The 27,124-nt window shown below is 36.5% G+C and overlaps 2 protein-coding genes across 5 annotated transcripts in view; one reads left to right on the top strand and one right to left on the bottom strand.

Annotated features, from left to right (window-relative positions):
- Positions 1 to 24,797, top strand: part of LOC111144056 (family with sequence similarity 208 member A) — a 52,992-nt gene extending 28,195 nt beyond the window's left edge. The window contains exons 12-24 of one of the 4 annotated variants that reach the window (XM_022498142.1): positions 2,840 to 2,912; positions 2,998 to 3,069; positions 4,212 to 4,913; positions 8,685 to 9,091; positions 10,654 to 10,795; positions 12,044 to 12,103; positions 16,004 to 16,815; positions 19,368 to 19,490; positions 20,243 to 20,402; positions 20,833 to 20,941; positions 22,477 to 22,655; positions 22,826 to 22,990; positions 24,062 to 24,797. In XM_022498142.1, the coding sequence (XP_022353850.1) occupies positions 2,840 to 2,912; positions 2,998 to 3,069; positions 4,212 to 4,913; positions 8,685 to 9,091; positions 10,654 to 10,795; positions 12,044 to 12,103; positions 16,004 to 16,815; positions 19,368 to 19,490; positions 20,243 to 20,402; positions 20,833 to 20,941; positions 22,477 to 22,655; positions 22,826 to 22,990; positions 24,062 to 24,594 (3,537 nt within the window). In that variant the 3' untranslated portion in view covers positions 24,595 to 24,797. Of the gene's footprint in view, positions 1 to 2,839; positions 2,913 to 2,997; positions 3,070 to 4,211; positions 4,914 to 8,684; positions 9,092 to 10,653; positions 10,796 to 12,043; positions 12,104 to 15,880; positions 16,816 to 19,367; positions 19,491 to 20,242; positions 20,403 to 20,832; positions 20,942 to 22,476; positions 22,656 to 22,825; positions 22,991 to 23,784 lie in introns of all 4 variants that reach the window. The other 3 variants (XM_022498144.1, XM_022498141.1, XM_022498143.1) reach the window with 3 other exon arrangements.
- Positions 24,798 to 24,853: 56 nt separating this feature from the next.
- Positions 24,854 to 27,124, bottom strand: part of LOC111143962 (coiled-coil domain containing 66) — a 68,149-nt gene continuing 65,878 nt past the window's right edge. The window contains exon 19 of the mRNA XM_022497999.1: positions 24,854 to 26,071. Within this exon, the coding sequence (XP_022353707.1) occupies positions 25,985 to 26,071 (87 nt within the window). The 3' untranslated portion in view covers positions 24,854 to 25,984. The remainder of the gene's footprint in view (positions 26,072 to 27,124) is intronic.

The following is a 27,124-nucleotide window of genomic DNA, read 5'->3' as shown; positions in this document are numbered from 1 at the left end:
CTCCCTGCTGAGCATGGAGGGGCCCACCTGGGGCTCAGTCTCAAGACCCATGGGATCATTACCTCAGCCAAAACCAAGAGTCAGTTACGCAGCTGACTCAGTCACACAGGCATCCCTCTTAGCATAATACTTTTAAGGTTCATCCCATGTTGTAGCACATATCAGTACTAAATTCCTTTTCATGGCTGAACAGTATTTCCTTGTATGGGTAATACCACATTTTGTCCATTCATCAGTTGTTTCCATTCTTCTTTATAAATAGCTACTCTGAACATTTGTGTACCAGTTTTTATGTGAACATATTTTCAATTCTTCAAGTTATTTCTTTAAGCAGCTCATAACCTGTTTTATATATTACATCTGAAATTCCATTTGAAATCCTTGGGTGTTGGAATCTGTTGTTTCTGCTAAATCTCACTTAGCGTGGCTTATTTCCTCCTAGGTTGTGAGCTTACTGTTTTATATTTTTAACATTTTTGTTTGCTTTTTTTTTTTAGACTTTATTATTATTTTAGTTTTTATGTAAGTTAAAGTTAGTTAACATATAGTGTAGTATTCGTTTCAGGGGAAAGATTTTATTTAATTTAGAGAATGTGAGCAGGGGGAGCGCAGAGGGAGAAGAGAGAGAATCTCAAGAAGACTCTGCTGAGCATGGATCCTGACGTGGGGCTGGATCCCAGGACCGTGAGATCATGACCTCAGCCTAAACCAAGAGTCAGACTCAACCAGTTGAGCCACCTAGGTCCTGAAAGATTTTATTTTTAAGTAATCTCCACATCCAACACGGAGCTTGAACTCACAGCCCCGAGATCAAGTCACACACTCTACCAACTGAGTTATCCAGGCTCCCCAGCATTTTTGTGTTTGTACCATGTTACCTGTAATGTTTATTTGAAAAGTCAAAATAGTAGAATCAAGAAATAAAAATTGGCAGACTGGATTAATACTGTTTTCTGAGGGGAAGAAAACAGTAAGGTATAATAGAGGCAGCAGAAGTATGGAATTCAAAGGTGTTTCATTCCCCTAAGCATTTAAAGTGTTTCTGGGAGCTAAAGGCAAAGATACTATTTTTAGGGCCTCTGTCTGCTGGAATGTTGTTTCAGGATGTGGGTTCCCTGTGCTCCATGGGTCTCTGGGGATGTTAAAGGCCCATTAGAAGACAAGGGTCTTTATGGCACTGAACCAATGGAATTTAAAACCCTGGTATTAGAGTGGGTGAGACATTAAAATTATCTGTTTTTCCTTAATGACCACAAAATATGAAAATCTTACTCATACTTCCCAGCTTCCTGTTCTGACAAACCAAGAGATGGGTAAAATGTTAAAAGGAATATGATATGTAAAATGTTTTAGGGGTACCCAGGTGGCTCAGTAGCTTAAGGATCTGACTCTTGATTAGGTCATGATCTCATGGTTTTGAAATCCAGCTCCATGTCAGGCTCTGTGCTCAAGAGTCTGCTTGAGATTCTCTCTCCCCGCCCTCTGTGCATACTCTCTTTCTAAATAAATAAAAATGAAACATTTTGGATAAAAGTATTTGAGTCTGAAACAGAAATTTTGCATGTACATTGTCCATCTTACTTTTGGCTGTTCATTGTCTTTATTAAATGTAAATCGATAGCAGTTATTTTCTGTCCATTAAATTATGGGTTCTTACACAGACTTTATTTACTGGAATTAATAGAAATTTAGGTGACACGTACTTCCTTTTAGAGTCCCAATAACCTTTTATGTTCAACTGTCATGCTTAGATCTTCCTTTACTTCCCCTTTCTTCAATCTAAAACATATCGCAAATGATTGCAGTAGCTCACAAACTTTCTTGCATTACTTTTTTTATTTCCCCCTCCTTCACAGTGCTGTTGGAGTTTTTTTGTTGGTTTTTGAACTCCAGTTCAAAAGGGCATATACTCTTGAGGACATTCCTAGCTAACCTGGTATTCTTGCCTTTTTACAGTTGAGCTCATAATCTTTCCTTCTAGACTTGTATGTTTGTCCTAGTCTGCCATCACCTTTTTGCTAATCTTAAGTACTCTAATGCCTGCAGACCATTCATCAATTATAACTGCCTTTGCTTGTGATGTTGACTCTTAAAATAGTCCTTCCCATAATCTTAGGCTCTTGGCAGTGTTCCTATCCTTCAAAATCCACCTAAAGTACACTGTCAGTATCTTTTCCAACTATAAACTATATTTTTTCTCTCTTGTTGTTTTGTATATCTTTTTGAGAACTTCTCTGTTTTGAATAATTATTGATATTTCTTCTGTTACTCTCCACCCAATTATAAATTTCTTATGATCAAGGCTCTTGTGTTGCTTGTCTTTAAAGTTCTTTCTGGCAAGGCAAATTGCCTTAGGTTGAAAGGTGTTCATTAACTATGTGAAGAATTCGATTTTAGCAACACATTTAATTTGAGATTAGCTTGACCTCATGAAATGTAATGTTTGTGCTATACTTGTCTTTATACCCCTAACATTTAGCACACTGCTTTGGCAATTTAACATGTCTTTTGAATTGTTGAGGAAGGTATTTGAAGTCTTTAATTTGGTCCTTGTATTTTAGTGTCAAGGAAAATTCGAGTTGGTTTCACAGTTAATTAGGGGAATTCGTTTAGTAATATCTTCTTCTTATTACTAATATGAGAACTAGGGAATTTTTGTTTGATTGGAATTCTGTTAATCAGAGAGTTCATAGAGTTTTTAATGTGGTAGCAATATTTTTCCTAAAGCAAGATGATCAGTAACTTGTTTGCTTTACAATTATTAGAAACTGCTGTGTGCCTGCCTTATGATGAGTAATAATGAAGCGGATTCAACTTCTTCCCTTTTCCAAAAATGCAGGTTCTTGTTAAACCTTTGGGAGACCGAGGATACCTTTTTCTTCTCTCTCCTTGTCAAATGGTTTCTCCATATGGTAAGTGATCTCTTTAATTTTTACAATTCTTTTTAATTTTTTCATTAGAACATATTGCTAACCAGTTTGGCTTCTGTTTTTTTAGAACATCAAACTGCCAAATCTCGAGTCCTACATGCTTTATTTCTATTTCAAGAACCTAGAGGCATAGTTACTTGTAAGTTCTTTGAATATCTAAATCAAGTCACTGATAAATACTTATATTTCTTTGAAATTTTCCAGATAACTCAGTAAACATTTTGTTTCTTATATTTTGGAAAATACTGTGGGGCTATTAAGACGTATTAGCAAAATAAAACATAGACTATATATGACTTGATTATTTTTTAATGGAAAATTCTTTGGGAGTTAACAGTGTTTTCACTAAATAAACATTGTAATTTTTTTTTTTTTTTATTTCATTTATTTATTTGACAGAGAGATCACCAGTAGACAGAGAGGCAGGCAGAGAGAGAGGGAAGCAGGTTCCCTGCTGAGCAGAGAGCCCGATGCGGGGCTTGATCCCAGAACCCTGGGATCATGACCTGAGCCAAAGGCAGAGGCTTAACCCACTGAGCCACCCAGGTGCCCCATTGATTGTAATTATTAAAATACTGTAGTAGCTTTGGTTTTTAGGGTTCTATATTATTAGTAGTATTTTTTTAGCTGAGTTCATTTTTGCATTCAAATTTTAACAACAATAAAAAGATCATATGCTAGGCTAAATTTAGGCCATTTAAAATTAATAAAAATTTTTTACACTGGTGTTAGAGAAAATTTGCTATTCACTGTTTCTAAGAATGTACTTCAATGCTATATTAAAGTAAAATTCCCACTGATGGGTTTCATTGTTAAATTAAGAATGACATTTTCAATTGTAGCCACTTGGTGTTTAGATATCTGTCTATAGGGTGTAAAACATTAATGTAAAGTTAAATTTATTACAGTACAGCAGGAAGGAGTGACATTGCTATCAGTTGCAGGATTCTCTTACAAGGGGCCTCAGATTTTGCCTTGCTTCTTTATTTCTCATTACATTTCCCTGCTACCAGTTGAATGCCAAGGGACAATAAGGAATGAAGATCTTCAATGAGTGGGTGTTTTTCCCTTTAAAAATACCCTCTACAATTTTTAGTTTCTTAATTGGCCTCTTTTTAGAAGCTACACTCTTCATTTCTATGTTGCATATATGTATTAGGGTACGTACTGCTAGTCTGGTTTACCATTAATGTATAAATGTTGTTGCATTTCTTTGACAACATGTAGATCTGTGTGTGATTCTTGATTGCTAACATGGTTTGCCTTTTTGTTTGTTTACAGCACAGAAAGGTTCAACTAATGCAACACCACAGAAGAGACATGAGAGCATGACAGATGTATTAAAAATAACTCAATTTTTACAGTTTGCTTTGATTCAGTGTCGAAAGGAATTCAAAAATATAAATACTATAAATTTTCATTCTGTTGTTGAAAAGTATGTAAATGAATTTTTTAAGCGAGGTTTTGGTTCAGGTAAACGAGAGTTTATCATGTTTCCATATGATTCCCGATTAGATGATAAAAAATTCTTATACTCAGCTCCAAAAAATAAATCCCATATTGATAATTGTTTGCATGCCTATATTTTTCGGCCTGAAATGTATCAGTTACCAATTTGTAAATTGAAAGAGCTTTTTGAAGAAAATAGAAAACTTCAACAGTTCAGTCCACTCTCAGATTATGAAGGCCAAGAAGAAGAAATGAATGGTACAAAAATGAAATTTGGAAAACGAAATAACTCAAGGGGTGAAACTATTATACCTAGAAAGCAGAAGTCCTCTCACTCTTTGGATTATGATAAGGATAGAGTCAAAGAATTGATTAATTTAATTCAGTGTAGGAAAAAAAATGTGGGTGGGGACTCAGACACAGAAGATATGAGAAGCAAAACTGTCTTGAAGAGGAAGCTTGAGGATCTACCTGAAAATATGAGAAAGCTCGCCAAAACCAGTAATTTATCTGAAAATTGCCATCTATATGAAGGTAAAAATATCAGGTTGCTTTTATATAGTATAAAAATAACAACCAAAAATACAGTAAAGTAGTTCTGTCCTTTCCCCTAGTACAGGGGTCTGCAAGTTACAGCCTCAGAACCAATCCAGCCTGTCCCCTATTTTTGTAAAGAAAGTAATCGGATTTCTGAATTGTATAGTTTAGGCTAATACGAGGAAAATAAAGTATGCTTGGCTATTGTCCTATTAGTTGGAGTTCTTGTCCTTTTATGTCCGTTAATTTTATAATTGGGAAAGTACATTGAATATTAGGTTCCTTTAGCATGTTGCTTAGTGAAAGGAACCTTCTGAGGTTTAAAATTTGATATCTTAGATGCATACACATTTTTTTTCCCACCCCAGTAATATGTTTGACGACTTCTTTTTTTCTATTTTTCTTTATTTTGTTTTAGTTGACAGTAAAAGTCAGAAATGGGAGATCCTTCTTTTAAGTGTGTGTTTCAGTACTACAAGTACTGTAAAACAGTTTTTTCATCTAGATTTTTAATATCTTCACACTGCTTAAAAAACCATGAAATCTCTTCTTTGAGTTCGTGGACCTTTGAATTTTGTGCTGCTGCTCTTCTTGTTGTTTATGGCAGATACCAGTATTCCATTCCTGTTTCTTTTTCTTTTTTTTTTTTTTTTTAAGATTTTATTTATTTATTTGAAACAGAGAGAGAGAGATCACAAGTAGGCAGAGAGGCAGGCATAGATAGAGAGGAGAAAGCAGGCTCCCCGCTGAGCAGAGAGCCCGATGCGGGCCTCGATCCCAGGACCCTGAGATCATGACCTGAGCCGAAGGCAGAGGCTTAACCCACTGAGCCACCCAGGCGCCCCCATTCCTGTTTCTTACTAAGCTATTTTACTTGTATATGTTCAAATTCAGTGTGTCTCAGAACTGATTAGGTTAAATCAGTGTTTTTATACTGTTGTCTTAGCCATCAGTGCTTGTATCCTCACTTACTTTTCACTTATCTGCTCTCCTTTCTCTATTCCTGCACATATGGTAACCACTGGCCACGTGTTGTATTTAAGTTTAAATTAAAATGGGGGCGCCTGGGTGGCTCAGTGGGTTAAAGCCTCTGCGTTCAGCTCAGGTCATGATCCCGGGGTCCTGAGATCGAGCCCCACATCAGGTTCTCAACTCTGTGGGGAGCCTGCTTCCTCCTCTCTCTCTCTCTCTCTCTGCCTGCCTCTCTGCCTACTTGTGATCTCTGTCAAATAAATAAAAATCTTTTAAAAAAAAAGTTTAAATTAAAATGAAATAAAGGTTCATTTCATGTATTATATTTGGAACATTGCATAAGCCATACCACTGTATTGCATAGCATAGATAGAGAACATTTCCATCATTGCAGAGAGTTCTGTTTGGCACTGCTGTCGTCTTCAGTAACTTTCAAGTGTTTCTTCTTTATTTGATCTGTGTTCTTTCTTTCCAGCATTTTCATCTTGTTCTTACCTCTTGGGTGGCTTTCCTGGCATCTGTCACCCATTTCAGTATCATGTTCTTCCAGTCTCAGCTTCATATACGTCTTTTCAAAAGTTTTTAATAGATTGGCCATGACCCACCTGGGTAGCCATGTTTCCCACTCTTTTTTCACATATTCCTTGATTAGGGTTCATCTCTCTCCTCAGAATATGTCATAGTCAGCCCTTTACACTCCTCTTTCTTTCTTCCTGAAGCATCTTTCATTTCTCTCAACCGTTATATCTTTGCATTTCAGATCCCTCCCTAGATTTTGGCTCTTCTGCTTCTTGATTGTTATTACTTTTAGCTTATGCCATGCTGAACCTGTGGACATTTACTGATCTGCACTGTCTTAACTCTTAACCTGGTGTCTTGAGAATTAAGTGCTTACCGTGTGCCAGGTGTTTTACATATATGGACTCATTTAGTTCTTGAGTGGTAGACATTATTATCCTTAATTTACAGATGAAAAAAATCTGAAGAATTTGAGTAATTTTACTTAAAGTTATGTAGTTCATTAATCCATGTTTAATTCATAACTTAGTTGTGACTGACTCTAAAACATTGTTCCTAAACTTGGCTGTATTTACTCGCACTAGCACATAATGGTCAAGATACTTAAGTTTCAGTACTGTTTTAGCTGATAATTGTTTTTGTCTATGTGAAAAAATAGTCGTGGGTTACAGTCAGGCTTTATCAATAATAAAAATGGTGGGAAAGCCATGCCAATAGGCCAAAGTAGAAGTAAGGCAGTGGAGAAGGGAGAGATAGGTTAAATTTGAACTAGTGACAGTCAGACTTGCATTTCTAGGTGTCCCTCATTTTTGTTTCTTTTTAGTCATTTTGTACACTTTATTTTTGATTTCTGAAAATAAAGATTTAAAGGTCGGATTCTAACTTTTAAAATACCCTCATCTTGATTTGGTGGTGAACCCACTCATTTTATAAGAGGCAACCTCCTATCTTCCCTACCCCCTTTTACATTAACTTTTTTGAGGTATGGTTTCCATAAAATGTATTTTATGGCATTAAATTTTAAGGGCATAGTTTAAAGACAGATTTTGGTAGTTATTTTACCACCACTCCAATATATAGAACATTTTCATTACCCTCAAATACTATGTTATACTCCTTTGTAATCTCACCCCACACCACCACTGATCTGCTTTCTGTCTCTATGGATTATTTTCCACTACTATGATTTTATAATCCATATAAGTAGAGGATGTACTTTGTTGTTTCTAAATTTTTTCCCCCCTGTGGTTCATTATACCCTGCTTAAATTGGAAATCCTGACATCTGTCCAGGCTTTACCCTCCTTCAGCATTACAAGCACCATTTCCTGAATGTCTATTCCCTTTGCAGGTTTTAAATATAATGGTTGTGCAGATCACCCATATTTATACCTGCTTGTAACCATCTCTTAACATGTTTTCTCTCATAGTACTTTTCTTAGTGCAAGTTTGGTATAGACTGCTTCAGGATAATTTTGTATCTCTAGTATTTTAGCTTTGTTATGAAATTAAGTAATCTAGTCATTCAAGATAAGGTTTAGATTATAAGAATATCAAGCTTTATCTTAAAGACAAACTCTAATAGGTATAAAGGAGATAGAAATCAAATTAAGCCATGGTTTGGTTTTTTTTAGTAGATTTAAATGTAATCTGCATGTCCTAACATTTTGCAAATTAACAAGTACAGATATTTTATCTGTTTTCAAGTCAGATAAAACTGGGGGTAAACTGATTGGGATTTTGGTAATAGAGTTTAAGGTAACTACAGTACAGGTATTAATTTATATTATCCATACTACCAGCATGATGTCTGAGCTCATTTATCCAGTAATACCATTTTCAAATTACGAAAATAAGCTTTCATTTATGGGAATTTCTAGCTATGTGCAAAATTTTATTTTTTAATTTTTCTTATTACTTTTAAAAGATTTTTATTTATTTGAAAGAGAAAGTACATACATATGGGGAGAAGCAAGCTTGCCACTGAGCAGGGAGCCCGATGTGGGGCTTAATCCCAAAACGCTGGGATCATGACTTGAGCAAAAGGCAGGTGCTTAACCAACTGAGCCACCCTGGTACCTGCTATGTGCAAAATTTTAGAACCAGTTATATTCGTAAAGAAAGGGATGGATGTACTTGTACAGTCTAACCCAGTGGTCTGATTGGATTCTTGCCCATAAATATCTTATGACAATTAATTTCTAGGTATATATGATTTTTAAGTTTTTATGCAAACATCCCAAACTAAGATAAGGTTTTTCTTTCTCTTTACCTTCAGGGTCTCCTCAGCCTATTGGCTGTCTTGGGCATGATGCTGATTTGCGACAGCAGCCGCAGGATACCTCTAACTCCGGTGTTGCTGATATCCATCGGCTATTTAATTGGCTATCAGAAACACTAGCAAATGCACGGCATTCTGATGCATCCTTGACAGACACAGTCAACAAAGCCTTAGGATTGAATACCGATGATGCCTATGAAGAGCTGAGGCAAAAGCATGAGTATGAGTTGAGCTCTCCCCCAGATAAGAAAGAATATGAGCAGCCTACTTGTGCAAAAATTGAAAGTGTGCATTTTAAGGGCACTCAGAGCCCATTACTAGAAGTTGATACATCATTGTTAAAGTATCCTGTTGCTGTTTCTACTGGTGAAGCAGGCACGGACCATAAACTACATTTGAAAGAAGTAAGCATATGTCTTTTGATTATATATGTTGTTTTTGTGAATGTGTGTCTGAAAGAGGATGTAGGTGTGTTTCAATGGGATTTTTTTCCCTTTCAAAAAGAAAGAAAATACACATTGCAGTGAAGGTATCTGTCCAGGATAGAGGGTCTAAGTTATTCCTTATTACAAAGGGATAAATGCAGAAGTAGCTATTTTCCTTCCTGCTTATAGGATTGTGTATATCGGCATATATATAGTTAATAAAATTGAATCCTCAAAAGATTGGCTTTCTACTGGCAGTCTAGAATCCAGAAGTGATATAAACAAGATTAGGTAGTTTGTATTTTTGAGGCAAAGAGGAATGGAATGTGAGTGTCCTTTAAGGATTACTTCTGAAATGACTCTCAGCATTGCTTGGCAGGACATCCAGTTTGTTTGTGAAGGAAACTTAGTACTGATCTCCAGCTGAGAAGTAACCTTGTCTTCCCCAAAATGTGGCTGCATCTCTGGGAAATAACAATAACAGGATGGCACCATTTTCCCAAGGGTTCATTTCTAATTTCCTTTTATCTCCTATTTCTCTCACCTGCCTTTGAATAAAAGTCATATGCATGTCCCCAGGCTTTCTCCACATAGTTTTAGGATATTTAGTTTAGGGGGAGGATGATGTCAGGAGACCCACTTGCAGAAGTATGTAACTTAGGTAACTAACTAATATTATTAACATTTCCTGACATATTTAATATTCTAAATTGAGTTGATAGGAGCACGCACCAAACTCTGCCCACTGCCTTCATCTGTCTATTTATTTATTTATTTATTTGAGAGCGCAGGCATGTGTGAGAGGGAGAGAGAGAATCTTAGCCCAACATGGGGCTCATTCTCAACCCTGATCATGATCTGAGCCAAAGTCAAAAGCCAGATTCTTAACTGACTGAGCCATCTCGGTGCCCCCGCCCACTGCCTGTTTTTGTAACTAAGGCTTTAGTGGAACACAGCCATTTGTTTAGGTGGGTCCTCTGGCTGCTTTTACACTACACAGGCAGACCTGGGTATCTGCCACAAAGCCTAAAATACTTGGTGCTTTACTGAAAATGCTTACAGCCTCTGCTCTAAATCAACATCAAATTATGTTTTGAGGGAAAACATTGTTTTAATTTAAGACCAGAGTATTTTAACTTTGCCATGCTGTTTTTACTCATTTGTAATGTTTATATTTTTTTTTTAAAGATTTTATTTATTTATTTGACAGAGAGAAATCACAAGTAGGCAGAGAGGCAGGCAGAGAGAGAGAGGAAGGGAAGCAGGCTCCCTGCTGAGCAGAGAGCCCGATGCGGGGCTCGATCCCAGGACCCTGAGATCATGACCTGAGCCGAAGGCAGAGGCTTTAACCCACTGAGCCACCCAGGCGCCCCTGTAATGTTTATATTGAAGCTTGTGGATTTGCTATCAAAAAACAGTGGAATGTGTGACTTGGTTTCAGGGTTGTGAGTTCAAGCCCCACATTGGGTGTGGAGCCTACTTGTTTATTCTGGACATAAAAGTTAATTGAAAAGCTATTGAATATGTACTCTAATTTTTAGGATCCCAATTTAATTAACATGAGTAATTTTGAAGATTGTAGTCTGTGTCCCACTGTTCCCATTGAACATGGATTCCGCAGACAGTCTAAGTCAAATAATGTTGAAGAGACTGAAATACATTGGAAACTGATTCCAATTACAGGTAAGAATAAGTATACTGGGACTTCGGTTTGCTTGGTTTTACTTAGCAGTTTCCTAAAGGGTTCATCTTTTCTAGATTCCGTTCTTGGGTCAGTGGGTGGTTCGTCTTACTTGGCTCTGACATCATCTTATTTTAAGCAATGTAATGTTCATCATTGATTGTTGCTGGTTTTGGTCAGCATCAACAAGTATCTGCAAAACAGCCTATAAAAGCAGAGGGATTTAAAACATACTTTCCCAATGGAGTTTAGCATGCAGACTTCCTAATGAATATTGGTGGCAAAAATTGAGTTTCTAATAAGGTGAGATAGTGACAGAGATGAAATGGTCTTTGGGACAACAGATTAAATGCTGTATTCTCAAATTATTAGAATATACTTCACCATAAGAAGCTATCATCTAAGAAGTTATGTTGAAGTTCATCTGTTTGGGGAAAAAAAACAAACTTGATTTCTTAACATTGGATTATCTTAGAAAACTTAGATCATCATAGAGATTACCCTGAAGCGATCAAATGCAAAAGTCCCTAGAAAACTTATTGGACCATGGGGCAAGACTAGGTTAATGCTGAAAGATCATTTTGCAGTATTCTAATTTCTCTGTGTAGACACATATATAAACACACACACACATACACATACTCTTAATATTCTAAGTTCTTAACCTTTGTTAGCTAAGCATTTTTGGAAATATTTCCAGGGCACATCTTTTCCATTCCTAGTCCTTTAAAAAGAAAAAAAAACAACTTTTTGCTAAAAAGTTAGACTGGCTTGTGACCTAGAAGCTACTGAGACCTCCAAGAACTCTGAGAAGAATTTCTAAAACTTGAAGAATTACCATGGGCTTCAGCACCATTCTCTACTTAGTACCTTACCAGAAGGGCAAGAGCTCTAGAAGTGATGGTAGAGAAGTGACTGGTACTTAAGAGCTGGAGATGTTGGCTTGAACGGAAGAAACACAGTAAAAAAGTAGTCAATACAAGTGATTATCCTAACCATTCTTCATTTAGGTAGTTTTGTAATTGATGTTCAGAGCCATTTGAAGGCACAACATCTAGATGTTGATACTCCATCATCATCTGAATGGAAAGGGAAGCAACTTCTATTTCTGAATGACCCTTCTGGATTGGTTTAGGCAGAAGATGTAATACTTGGATTTGTTAGCATTTAGGGTTGTCGGAAAGGTGCTTAATATAGGTATCACATATATCTGAAAAGAGTCTACAAATCTAATGGATACTTTCCCTCAGGAGGGAACACAAGAAGCCCAGAAGACCAGCTGGGGAAACATGGTGAGAAACAAACACCAGGTGAGAAGCCTCCCTTTGCTTTTCCTCCCAATGTGCCCTTCTTCAGAATTGCTACTTGCATTTCTGGTTCTCTATTAGTAGGGCACCATTTTGAGTTCTGTTATTACAGAAAATTTGGACAATATCGTATTTGCATTTAAAATCTTTGATTTGTATCAAATATTCTTATACAAAGAATGTGTTTAAAGAAGTCACTGAGTATTCGGAGATTAAGTTTTCTTCACTGTAGTGATTCTGTCTGATACGATGTCTTGGGAAGATGGGAATATTTTTCTTAATCCATTTCTGTAGAATACCCTATGCAAAATAGTCTTCAAGTTTCTTTAAAATTTAAAAAACAAAAGGATTGAGGCCCGTTATCTTTTAGGTTCATTATTCCTAATCTTGAATTTTTGACCCAATTCTTCTTCTGATTATTTAAGTAAAATAGTGTAAATAAGAGATTAGGAAATTTTGGGATTCCAGAAACAGTTACAGATGTTGCTGATTAGCCAGTTGTTGTTGGTTCTTAGAAGACCTTTTTTTTTTGTCTGAGTTCAGTCCATTCAGCATCTCTGCAGATGGTCATAGGCATTGTTTTCTTGCTTTAGAGTTTGGTGGTGGGCCTTTTTCGTTTGTTTCAATTTCATTGTATCTTATTCTTTCAGAAATCTTAAGTGGTAATGGGTTTTTTTTTCCTTAATTTGAAGGAAAGCTAAATGGCATAGTTTTAGTTGATCTTTATGGTTTTCCTCTCCACAGAGTTTAAAAAAAAAAAATGGTTTTCTTTAAGAAAATCTTTAGTCTCTTCCTAGGAAAAATGACCCAAAAAAGCAAAACAGGAACGACAGATATAAGACATACAGGAAAGTGCATAAATCTTTAGTACACAGCTCAATGGGTTTTTACATGTGTATAGACTCATGTTACAACTGCCCAAATCAAGATTTAGAACATTTCCGACACCCCCAGGTTTTCTTCTGTAGTCTTCCAGTCAGTACTCCCCCTGACCCAACTGTAACCACTAATCTAATTTTTTTGTTTGTTTGTTTTACCATAGATTAGTTTTACCTGTTCTTAAATTTAAGGTAAATGGAACCTACAATGTCTTGTTTTGTTTTTGGCTGTTTCACTCAACATTATCCCTGGGATTCACCTATTTTCTGTCATTAATCCTTTCTTATTAGAAGCAGCCAGGTATCTTGTTTATGCTTCAACATGCGCCATTGGCATCTGCAGTCCTCTTTTATTTGTCATATCATCTTTATATTTTGTGATGGAAAATGTAAATATGTAAATGATGCTGCCTTTAGAGAACTCATTATTCCCCTTTCAGAGTCAAAGTACTGCAATGCTTGAGTGACAATCACTAGAAAACATGTATTATTGTTATTGACATGTGTTTCCTTTAGATCATTACTGAGAAGACATTTTTTAAGATAAAGTTGTCAGTTCTAGTGATTAGAATCTTATAGGGGAAATTTGTGCAAAATAGAATTAGGTGATGGTACTTTGCTTTTTTAAAAGAGATTTAAACTTTTTTAATGGGGGAAAATTCCCTACATGGATTTAAGCTTAATTCAGCTTTAAAAAAAAATTCCCTTTATCATAGCCCTTCAGGCATAAGCTTATTGGTCTGAACTATAGCTGTATGTCTTGGGAGCAGGTATTTCATTTGAAATAATACTTAATTGGAAGTTTAAAAATTATAGGTGGTATTCCCCAACCTGTTTGTTTTACAAGGTACAGTTTAAATGTCTTTATTTCTGATTTAAATAATCAGACATATTTAAATCAGATTTAAATAAATCAGACATCTGATATGGTACTCAAGAAGTGGAAAAGTATCTCCAAAAGTAAAATACCTCAAAAATTCTTGCAGCCCTGTCCTAGACACTTAGTTTCATTGCATGGATCAACCTCTGTTAGAAATTTCTTATGTATCCTTCCAGACATTTTGTGTGTGCACTAAACCCATGTTACAGATTTAAGAAGGATGTTCTGTATTCTGGAGTTATTTTATGGAACTTGAATTTCTGCTTTATCAGTTTCATAAGCTTTTTTTTTTTTTTTTAACTTTTTTTTTTAAGATTTTATTTATTTATTTGACAGAGAATCACAAGTAGGCAGAGAGGCAGCAGAGAGAGAAGGGGAAGCAGGCTCCCCTCTGAGCAGAGAGCCCAATGTGGGGCTTGATCCTAGGACCCTGAGATCATGACCTGAGCCGAAGGCAGAGGCCCAACCCAGTGAGCCACCCAGGCGCCCCTCAGTTTCATAAGTTTTAATTCTTACCTTGGTACACTGGATATTTTGCTCCCCTACTTTTCTTCCACCTACAGACCCGTTGTGGTCTTACTTGCCAGCAAATACCTTTGCAGTAGTTAACGGGTGTAGTGGTTCATGGCAACTACCAGCGTTGGTGGAGAAATGTCACAAGCTGACTGCTTCTGAGGCTGTTAAGAGCTGTAGAAAAGTGTGAGTGTGGGGAAACCAAAACTGCATTTGTGTGGAGAGGGTATGTTGCCACATGTGGGTGCAAACTTGAATAAGGAATTCGCTGTATCTTCAAAGTACCATAGTTCTAAAAACTGTACTTATACCTGCAACTTCCTGATATAGAGGTACCATTTCATAGACTATAACAGCGATTTGTTAGGAAATATTGGCCAAGATTTAAGAAAAATTAATTAAAAAAATAAAACTTTATAATATCATCTGGGCAAAGATCACAAACTTTTTTCTTTTCCTAAAATACTATAAATTGCTGTTAAACATATTTTCCCCTTGTCTTTTTTTTTAAAGACCTTAAGTTGTGTACAGCTTTAAAGATTTTATTTATTTATTTATTTTTATTTATTCATCTGACGAACAGAGATCACAAGTAGGCTGAGAGGCAGGCAGAGAAAGAGAGAGAGGAGGAAGCAGGCTCCCTGCTGAGCAGAGAGCCCGATACAGGGCTCGATCCCAGGGTCCTGGGATCATGACCTGAGATGAAGGCAGAGGCTTTAACCCACTGAGCCACCCAGGCGCCTCTCCCCTTGTCTTTTAAAAAGGGACTTGGGGTATGTGTTTTGAAATACAGTTTAAAAAACATAATATGGGGGCGCCTGGGTGACTCAGTCGTTAAGCATCAACCTTCAGATCAGGTCATAATCCCAGGGTCCTAGAATCAAGCCCTGCTCAGCAGGGAGCTTCTCCCTGCTTCTCCCTCTCCCACTCACCCTGCTTGTGTTCCCTTTCCTGCTGTGTCTCTCTCTGTCAAGTAAATAAATAAAATCTTTAAAATAAAAAAATTTAAAACATGTTTGAATTATAATCTCTGGGGGAAAAGTATAATCTGTAAATGGAGCTAGCTGTCAAAAGTCAGAGTATTACGGTTCCATTAACACCAGGTAGCTGAATGACTTCCTCTTCTCAAGATCTCAGGAGTATTACTGTTAATGCAGATATGAAATATGTTTTTTTCCATATTACTGAACCCTCCCCCTCAACAGATCTGGGAAGCAGAAATAAGCAAACAATTTGTATTGATGCCAAATTTGCACATGTTCGAACACTTCAAAAGAAATCAAAGAAAATAACATCCAGACTTGTTACTCTAGCTACTGAAATCCAAAGACCAGCCATAAGTAGGGCACATAGAAAGTGGGGCTCATACCATCATTTGAGATATTTATTCTACCTTCCAGTGTATAGTTTTAAATACATACTTTGATCTGACATTCCTATTTATGAGTTTGTGTTTTCAGATGTTATTTTTTTGGATTGCTCTTATAATAATGAACTCTTCCTATATAGGTATGAAATCACCAGAAGAACAAGTGGTGTATCTGCCACCACAGGAGGCCTTTCCTAACGACCCCCGGGTAATAAGTAGACAGAGAAGTTCTGATTACCAGTTTCCATCCTCTCCATTTACAGACACACTAAAGGGCACCACTGAGGATGACGTGTTGACAGGTCAGGTGGTGACAGTGGAGGAGCAGTGTGTGCCAGCAGCAGAGCCGCCCACAATGAGTGAAACCACAGAGAGGACAGTGTTAGGAGAGTACAATCTCTTTTCTAGGAAGATAGAAGAGATTTTGAAGCAAAAGAATGTTTCATATGTCAGTAGAATTTCCACACCTATTTTTTCAACACAAGAGAAGATGAAACGGCTTTCTGAGTTCATATATTCTAAGACTTCCAAAGCTGGTGTACAGGAATTTGTAGATGGCTTGCATGAGAAACTAAATACTATTATTATCAAAGCATCGGCCAAGGGTGGGAATTTGCCACCAGTCAGTCCCAATGATTCTGGTAGTAAGATAGCATTGAATCCTCTGGGAAAGCCTGTCCTACCAGTTTCCTCAAGTGACTTCAACAATAAACAGCTCCTTGAGCCACTTTGTAGTGATACTTTGAAAGACACCAACTCTATTGAGCAGCATTCCTCTTCAGCTTTGGGTTTAACCGAAGTAGAAGTGAACCAGCCACACCATGCCACAGAGCTGATGGTGACTTCTGATCATACTGTACCTGGTGATACTGCCCGGGAACCGGTAGAAAAAGAAACAACAAAATCGCCCAGTGATGTAAACATTTCTGCCCAGCCAGCTCTTTCAAATTTTATAAGCCAGTTAGAACCTGAAGTATTTAACAGTTTGGTTAAAATCATGAAAGATGTCCAGAAAAATACTGTGAAATTTTATATTCATGAAGAAGAAGAGAGTGTGCTCTGTAAAGAAATAAAGGTAACTAAATGAGAAGGTAATAATGGTAATGCTATATAAACTTGTCTTACTGGGTCTGATCTCTATAAAATGGAGGGGGTTTTTTTGTTTTTAAATGTTGACCATATATTTTCATAATTTAAAACAGTGGAATAAGACTAGTAAGTTCAATTAAATGTAGAACCTCTGATCTAAGTATCTTAGAATTTAGAATCTTGTTTTATCAATGATTTTATAGACCATTTGTATATACACTGCAAATACCTTTAAACTGTTGCTTTGAAGATTTTAAATGTTTCTTACCTGGGTTTTTAATTAGAAAGATACAGAGAGGTAGAAGAAGCTGTTAGTGTTTACTTCTTACGGGGGAGGTTTTTATCAGTCAAATAGAAAAAACTGCCCAGGGATGACTTAATGGTGATATGTATAGTCTTTTGGCATTTCTTGATACCCTGATCATGTCAGGGTTCCCTACAGCCTTTTCGATCAAAAAACACGATGATCCTCAAAGACTCCCCAATCACGAAAAATTCCTCAGTGCAAGGTATATTTTTTTCTACTGAAGCTACAGAGTAAGACTAGTCTTTCAAGTATTTGATTTTTAAAAATACATGCATGTATTTGTATGTGTAGATACAGACATATATAAAATTTGTAACAGGTAAATTATGACACAAAGGAATAGCTGTATCAGTATTTAATATTAACAATTAGTATTTACTAAACTCTAGGATTTTAATCCCTTCAGGAAATGATACAGGTTTTAAAATAAATGCCTGTTCCCATTTATGGAATTAACTTATCATGACAAGTTTCTGCTTGTTTTGTTAGAGGAAGCAGAAGGTACTATAAATAAGTGCCTTAGAGCTGAGAGTGGCCCAGAATCTGTGCTGCTGTGTTCTGAGCCTTTGTCAGTTTGGGAGTTTCTTTGATGTCAGCATGTTTCATGTAGCGTGCCCTTGAGAACATGAAGAACATGGAAATGAAGGAGGTGGAAGAGTGCTCAGTGTGCCTTCTTTACTACTAATTCCCTGTGATTTCTTAGGAGGATGAAATCAGACGTATAGGAGTTTCTTGGTTGCATTTTGCCCTGTATTATTGAATGTAGAGCTGCTTAACTTTTTCCATCCCCAGCAACATGTTCAAGTATAGTACTTGGTGGGGAGGGGAAATAGCTGTGTGTTGGGGGTTCTAGTTGAGAGGATGCAGTGGATCCAGTCCCCCACTGTGCTCAGCATCATCCCATCTTCCTCACCACATTTTATACACTAACTGTATCACACAGAAAATGTACTGACTTATGATGGTGCATTTAATTCATTCTACCATAGAATAAATCTTGTTTTTGTTACTTATGTAGAAGAGAAAGATGCTGTGTGTTTTACAAATCAGATCAGAACTTTCTTTTAATCAGTATCCATTGGAAAATATCCAGCAAAAATGTTAAAATAGAGTAAAAATACTATTAATGAAATTTTAAGCATCTATAATAAGTCCTACAGACTTATTATAAATGGTCTCATTTAAAATGAATTTGCAGTTAAATCTTCTTAATATAAAAAGACCAAAAATTACAAACTGGCCTGTAATTTACTTTCTCATTACCAGTCTGTAAGCTGTTCTGAGATCTGCCCAGAAGCTGTAGAGGTTAGATCAAAATCTAATAATGTAGAACATGCTGCTTCAGTTCAGGGCTACACAGAAATATCCTCTTTGAGGTGATGCTTGTAGACCGTTCTTGATAGAGCAACAGACTCTTTGTGAGGCAAGCTGGGTTTAGACTTAATGGCTGTATAACCAGCCTTGCCAACCTTGAGAAAATTAATCTCCTGTTATCTGTGAAACAAGGAATGTGACCTTTAGGACCCTGCAGTTCACTTCAGATTTCAGGATTCCACCAGCAACCAAAGAGCAAAGGAAACTGCCTGTACTACTCTGTGTCCTTTGAAAGGTAGTACCATGTCACCAACATGGAGGGAGGTATTAGATGGGAGGGTCTATTTTATTTGAAGGTGTGACTTTGACAGACATGGCTAAATAGTTCGTGAATGCCATGGTGAAGCTACATACTGAAGCGCTGTATGAATGACTTTGGGATTGTTGTGAATTAAATGAGTCCAGTAGTCTGAAAAGTGCTTTGTGAGGGAAGGCGTACTGTACTGGTAACCTTGCTGCAAATAACCAAGGGCTTCCCTTGAAAGGAGAGGAAAATGAAATGTGAGAGTGGCTAATGATTGGGCTCTGGGTTGCCCAGAATAAATGATGGAACTGAGTTAAGAACCTGGGCTAATCCATTGTTCTTACGGTTCTTTTTGTACCCACCACTGGCATTTACTTCGCTTTGATTGCATAGCACTGTAACATTGTGACCGTGGCATGGCCATTTAGGCTTCAATCTATAGATTCTATAAGAAGAGTGGACCTGATGATCTCTAAGGTCCATAGTATATAATGTCATCATTACTAGTGGCCATTTCTAAGTGACTACTTATCAGTTGATCTTGCACTTCTGGTGTTGAGTGGATATTTGCAAAAAAGGCTTTTAATGTTGATTTAGTTTTTCTCTTTAACAGGAATATCTTATCAAATTAGGCAATACAGAATGTCATCCAGAACAGTTTTTGGAAAGAAGATCAAAATTAGATAAACTATTGATTATTATTCAGAATGAAGACATTGCAGGTTTCATTCACAAGGTAGACTGTTAAGTCAAATTTACTATTGTTTTGGTTATAAAAATTCCCTTATTTTAAAATCTTACTGTCTTCGAGGCTAAACTTTGTTTTTAAAATATCCTTATAAGGTCTAAAAGAGGCAAAACTTCAAGTTTGGGAGATTTAGGGCTTGAGATGTAAATGATGTAAACGAGGGCTTGAGATGTAAACGATCCATCTGTGAATCAGCTTGTGATCACGTTTGCACCCTTGCAATATTTTAAATTGCGTCACATCACAGACCCTCCCTGTCACTCATCTAGACTAAGAGTATTGACTCCTTGAATGTCAGTGAGTGCATTGACTCTGTATTGTCTTCATTTGTATGTCCCAGGTAAAACCTGTTTGTACCCTCCCTTTGCCAGACCATTTCCCCTTTCCATTGCATTTGGAGGTACCCATACAGTCTTACGAACCTGTCTCAAGTCCTTCTGCCCTCTTAAGGCTTTCCTGACTGCATGGGCTCTTGCTGTCCTCTGAATTCTGACTGCAGTCAGAGGGTCAGGCAGGTTGGCCTTCATTATTCTGTTGCCAGGTCTGTTGTAGGTCCCTTTTCGTCAGAATGTTCTGTTCATGGTGTGTACCCAGGACAGAAATGTTGGTTTATGTCTTTGGATATGTTGGGAATATTTTTGTATTTTGTTAGACTTCTCTTGTAGGTTACTTCACACTTGAGTCTTACCATTTCATTCTCTTATGTCCTTATTTCTGTTTTTGTTTTGGGGTTTAAATAGGTACCTGGCTTGGTGACTTTAAAGAAGCTATCTTGCGTTAGTTTTGCTGGTGTTGATAGTCTGGATGATGTTAAAAATCATACATATAATGAATTATTTGTATCTGGAGGTTTCATTGTGTCTGATGAATCCATTCTAAATCCAGAAGTTATTACAATTGGTAAGATTTAAGCTTTATTTGGAGTATGAACTTTGTCCTTTCTACGTTTTTTTCTCATTAATGACTCATACTTTTAAATGTATTGTTATCTCTGATTGGCAAAATGGATGAGTACATTACCATCATTTTATTACCTCAAATTTCTTTCCTTGTCTCTTAGTCACTGCAAATTTCCTCTAAATCTGATAAAAAGCAAGTGTCTGCACTGGTTGCATTTGGATCCGTTCTGCTTTGTTATTGTTACTAGCATGTTCTTGTCACATAGATGTTCTTAAATCTAAGAGTATGTATAGATGTCTGTCTCCCTTTGAGGGTAAAATACTACATAGGGAAGTAGATATTTCTATATAGTATCAACAAACATTTCTTACATAATTGATTGTTGAGTGACTTTTATTGAATTTAAAATAAACTTAATTATCTCTAACAGAGAACCTTAAAAATTTTTTGACATTCCTTGAAGAACTTAGTACTCCAGAAGGAAAATGGCAATGGAAAGTCCACTGTAAATTCCAGAAAAAACTAAAGGAATTGGGCAGGTAAGAGTTGAAAAATAGGGGCGCCTGGGTGGCTGAGGGGATTAGGCCTTTTGGCTCAGGTCATGATCTCAGGGTCCTGGGATAGAGCCCAGCATTGGGCTCCCTGCTTGGCAGGGAGGCTGCTTCCCCCTTCCTCTCTGCCTGCTGCTCTGCCTGCTTGTGGTCTCTATGTCAAATAAATAAATAAAATCTTTAAAGAAAAAAGAGAGTTGGAAAATAACTATATAATTGTTGATACCAACATTGTGTTCATAAAACTTCTATTTTTTTGTGTTTATAGCAGTTTTCACAGATGTCCTTAGCCAGTCATAAGGGGGAATGTAGTTATTTTTCTAGCCTTGGAAATAGTATTCTTATTTAGGTAGAGATTTGCTAAAGTTGAAGTTCTTAGTTATATAGGTAAAATTGGTTTAATCTTTGCCACTTGAGGGTTTAGAATAATAATAAAAAAAAAAATAGAACAGTCAGACCTCAATTTTTTTTTTAACCAAACTGTATATGCCAACTAGATTAGGCTCTCTCCCAATGGAGAACTACCTTAGGCAACTAATCTATTTACACATATACTGAGACATTAATCCCAACATGATAAGGGGATTTGTGATTAGGACATTCACAAAACATTTTTCTTCTAATACCGTAATACTTTCTATGGAACACTTAGGGAAATTCAGGTTTAAATGATTGACAAGTATTTAACTTTTTATAGTAATTCACTTCTTAAAAACTTGTTTTATCGGGGCACCTGGGTGGCTCAGTGGGTTAAGCCTCTACCTTCAGCTCGGGTCATGATCTCAGGGTCCTGGGATCGAGCCCCACATCAGGCTCTCTGCACAGCAGGGAGCCTGCTTCCCCCCCTCTCTCTGCCTGCTTCTCTGCCTACTTGTGATCTCTCTCTCTCTCTGTTGAATAAATCAATAAAAAAAATCTTAAAAAAAAAAAAAAAAAAAAAACATTTCCTTTAAAAAAAAAAAAAAACTTGTTTTATCTTCACATTATGTGAAAATAGGCATTGGAAAAGCCTTTACTTTTGTGTAATGGCTAACAGTAAGCAGATAATAATGAGGCCCAAAGGTGTGACTGGTGCAAAGTTAGTACCCTCATCTTGCTGACAACAGTAGTTTCTACCAATTGTTGCCTTGTGCTTGGAGGTGTACAAATAGTTTCGAGCCATGTATTTTGAAGGAAAGATTTTTTTTTTTGGTCCTCCTATGCCCTTTGTTCATATTCTAAATTAGTAAAGCTAAAGGGGAAAGTATTGTTATTCAGTAGGTACAATGAGATTGTAGTACAAAGCTGAGCAGCTGGCTCTCAGGCTTTGCACCCATAGAAAGCCCCTGAATGTCAGCATGGGTTGCACAATTCCTGCACTCCTCTCTCTCCTAGGAAGCACCAGTCCATCAGGCAGTGAACTGAAGCAGTGCAGTTGTCACTGGTTGCCTCAATTGAGAAATTATGGTTTTAATTTGAAGCAAAAACATCCATACTAAATTTTAGAAATGCAGATCCAGATATTGAACTACTTACTTCCACAGATTGAATGCTAAAGCTCTAAGTCTGCTGACACTTCTGAATGTCTATCAAAAGAAACATCTGGTTGAAATTTTGTCATACCACAACTGTGATTCACAAACTCGAAATGCTCCAGAATTGGACTGCCTTATCAGACTTCAGGCTCAAAACATACAGCAACGACACATAGTCTTTCTAACAGGTAAAGAGTGCCGTCTTAAGCTTTCTATTATGAATATAGGCATGTGGACAGAAGGGTATTGTTGCCAGTGGTGGGTGTTAAGCACTTTCATGGGGGTGGCATCATCGTCTGTCTGTCCACGTAGGTTTTCACATGTTTTATACCCGAACCTTTTTATTTTTTTCATTTAGAAAAGAATATCAAGATGCTCTCCAGTTATACAGATAATGGAATAGTGGTTGCGAGTACTGAAGACTTTATGCAAAACTTTAAAAATCTTGTGGGCTATCACAACTCAATCACAGAAGAAAACCTTCCACTGCTTGGTGCTAATGAGACTCTTGAGTCGCAGTCAGGTAACTTTTCAGTAGTCTTACTTTTCTTTAAGGCAGACAGAAAAAGAGGAATGGTTTTGTGTTGTTTTCATAGAACAAAATGCCTGCTTTGAAACTACTCGCCCTCTGTGTAAACAGCTTCAGGGGAAGTGTTTCAAGCCACTTACCGTTCTTAGCGTACACAAAATCTCATTTATTATACTATAGTCAATAAAAGCTCTTAAGTATGCTGGATACTACCAGAGTAGGCATTTTCTCTTTGAGGGTATGTAAACTTTATCGGCTGCTGTTGTCAGCAGAGGGATTTTTTTTTTAATTTTATTTATTTATTTGTCAGATCATAAGTAGCCAGAGAGGCAGGCAGAGAGAGAGGGAAGCAGGCTTCCTGCTGAGCAGAGAGCCCGATTCGGGGCTCGATCCCAGGACCCCGAGATCGTGACCTGAGCTGAAGGCAGAGGCTTAAACCACTGAGCCGCCCAGGCACCCAGAGGGGTTGTTTTTTTTTTTTTTAAAAGGACACCAGATAGTGGGGAATTTAGCATTGGGCTACAGAATCTCCCCAGATGTATATAGCAATTTTAAGTACAAGGTAGTAGGAATATATCCATAGCTTTAGTGTTTTGTGAGATGGCCTCTGCTTTGGTTCCAGGTTTTATGTTAAATGAAAGATGTACGTACTTTGTTTTTTATGAAAAGCAGAGATGATCAAACATTTGCTAGAACTAACCAGTTTAGTCATAATCCAGTGAAGCTAGATGTCAAAAATTTTATTTTTTATTTGTCTTGTCAAATACTGAATTACCGTATAACTTTAGATGCTGTTTTGACATTAACCCCTTTGGAGCTGGGAGTTGGGATTTCCCAACATTAAACGTGAACACATTTCGCAGAAGCTTTTAGCATCGGATTATCTGGACATTCACACCTAGTGTGAGTGTTGTGACTAAGTGAACTTGTGGCAGAAGACCAAGCTTTAAGGGATTGTGGACTTGCAGACCCTGACGCATTATATTGTGTGAGTAGTGTATAATTTTAAAACTTAAACAAATTGTGTATTTCAATAGAGGAGGACTTTTTGTTTTTTAAATGTAGCTCTTTTAGAAAACGATGAAAAGGATGAAGAGGATATGTCTCTGGATTCAGGGGATGAAATCTCACAAATAGAAGTATGCAGCAATTTTCATTCAGAAATATTGGCGAAAGAGACCAAAGGATCACGTGGAACAGATCAAAATAAGAATATTCAAATTGAGTTGCAATCGTCTCTTGACGTGCAAAAAAGTTTATTAGAAGATAAGACTTATCAAATTGATTCTGAAGAAAGAGCTTCTGTTGCTATAGTATGCTCTGAAGGAGAGAACAGCAATGCAACTGAACAAGATTCATATAGCAACTTTCAGGTTTATCACAGTCAATTAAATATGTCCCATCAGTTTAGTCATTTTAATGTTCTTACTCATCAGACATTTTTGGGGACACCATATGCCCTTTCATCAAGTCAGTCTCAAGAAAGTGAAAATTACTTTTTATCTGCTTATACTCAGAGCTTGGATAGAGCTAAATCTCCATCTCCATTAAGTTGGGGGAAAAGTGATTCTTCCAGGCCTTTTTCAAAAGAGAAATAGTAACTTTTTTTTTTTTTTTTGGAAATAGGTTGTTATGGACTTTATCTGTTTCTTATAAGTGAATTAACAGTTTATATTTCATTCTCTAAACAAAGGTTTCTTGTCCTTCCTCAATGTTTTTTTTTCCTCTTATTTAAATCATGATGGCCTGTAACATTTGAAGCATCTGAAAACTGAAATAAATATATATATTTTTAACATATATTGTACTTGAATTATCTCATGTTGGCACTTTTTAAGTTTTACATTTATAAGTTACCTGTACCTGGGCTTCAAATTGAAGCCTGTTTTATATATATAAAATCAGATAATTTGCAAAAGGATAGTCAGCAATGGCTTTTCTTCCCCCCATCAGATGATACCAATTACTTTTACTAAAATGACATACCAATCAACTATTGTATTTATTTTAAGCTTTTGTATAGTGTTTTATACAGGTGTAAGCCAGTGATGTCAACAGATACTTAATGGATTTTGGCTCAATACCTCAAGATTTATCTAACAGTGAATGCAGTTTCAATTTAGATGATAAACTATGTATATAAGTAAAACTTAGGACGTAATACCGGGGAGCATTATTTTTATCTTTAGGCCTAGTCATGTAAAAATTGCCTGTTGCTAAAATTTTGGACCAACCTCTTATTCGAGGTGTTTGATCATTACAGTTTTCAGTGCTTATTAGTATGGTCCTGGACATAACCAGATTCAATCCCATATTTCCAAAAGATAGGCTTCTGTTGGAAGAACTTTGTTATAGATTTTTAAATTAGTAGTGTTAGAGAAATTTAAGTATATTTTTGAGGTGGTAAAAACTTAAGTGCTTTACTCAACTTTTAAAATTCACAGATAAAGTATGATCAATTTTAAAACCGTATCTGTTCCTTATAACTGCCTGCATTAGAAATGCAAACTTGTAAAATGTTTTTGTAAAGTCCTAAAACCAGGAATTAGAGGGAAAAAACTGAGCTATTTTAGTTAAAGTTGGGATATGTTAAGTCAGACCTTCCTTTGGCCCCTCAGAAGAACTTGGGAGAGTTCTAACCTCTTAAATCTTTTTATAGAACAAAATACCTAAGTGGTATTCCAATAATAAGCTACATAAGTGTAGAAGAACGTGGTCTGTGAACAGGTCAGAAACCTGTCTTAAGGTAAGTAGAAAGTGTTTAAATACCTAGATTGTGATAGAGCAAAAAAATGTTTTTTTACTAAGCTTTACAAAAATGTGTTTTATTGTAAAAAATATATATATACACACACAGCGTTGTACTACATAATTTACAAGTTTTAAATAAGCATTTATAAAATCTAGGTTATTTGGAAAATACAGTAATGCAATGAACACATTTTATAATTTAGAAGCAACAAATGTGAAGGATTTGATTTTCTACATTTAAAACGAAGAATTAAAATTCTCTTCTTGATTTGCAGCTAAAGGCATGAGATTAGTTTCCAACTCCCTTTGCTTCTGGAGAAGGCCCTGAAATCACATTGATATGTTAGTAAGGTGTGCAGCAGACTTGCAAATTATTCCTATTTTACATCTCTGCCCTTCTAATCCAGAATTATATTTACATTACTTTGAAAACCTGTAATTAGTTCAGTTACTTGGCTATACCTTAAGCTTTATCTTTGTCACGTTAAATTTTAACCACTCAAAAAACCTACATCAGACCTTCTCACTTGGATATTGTATAGCTATCACATATGTGTAAGATTATGTTTTTAGCATAAAAACCAACAGGGATGACTTTTCCAAGTCTGCATAACTATGGGGCTGAAATCCCCTTAAAGGCTCTTAACATGGTAATGAGAGACACACTGAAGGAGTCTCCTAACATCCAGTGTTATCTTGACTGCACTGACCTTAGTGGCTTAGACAAGGCCCTGCTGAAATTAAGATGTGGCTACTGTACAGGTGGGTCACTATGTACATGGTATATATTCCTGTCTCTTGACCTCACAACTTTTACCTCTATTAAGAAAAGTGCCTTGTCACTTTAAAGGAAAATTTAAAAGATTTACTGCTTGTTACATAATCTCTATGTAGCCATTTAAAGAACCAAAAGATACTTTCTACATAATTGTTACTATGATTTTCTAGCTCTATGTGAACAAATTGGGAAAGCAACTCGTGAATCGACAATTTGAAATGCAAGAGGCATATATGTAAATGACTGGACATGGAAAAGGGCACTCCTGAAGTGGCAATTTATTTTTCCTAAGATCAGGGATCGGTATTTAAAGGCCAGGTGATAAAGGTTATATACACTTAAATATTGAATGTGTTACTAGATTTTATTCTTGCTTGAGCAAGCTAATGAGAAATGACAATAACTGACCTGGGAGGAGGAGATGTAGTCTGATGGGTAAGGTTAAGGTTATGTGTATACTTTCACACCGAATTTTATTATTATTCTTTGGGACTTGCATCAATATTCTGTTCTGAACACTGCCAACACATCCAATTAAAAACGTGAACTGATTACTAAGAATTCATTAAAGGATAATTGTATTTTCTGTCTTGCGTTTT

Source organism: Enhydra lutris, unplaced genomic scaffold, assembly GCF_002288905.1.
Source record: "Enhydra lutris kenyoni isolate GAN:26980312 unplaced genomic scaffold, ASM228890v2 scaffoldscaffold10, whole genome shotgun sequence".
Taxonomy (NCBI): Eukaryota; Metazoa; Chordata; class Mammalia; order Carnivora; family Mustelidae; genus Enhydra; species Enhydra lutris.
This window is presented reverse-complemented; position numbering and strand designations above follow the sequence as displayed.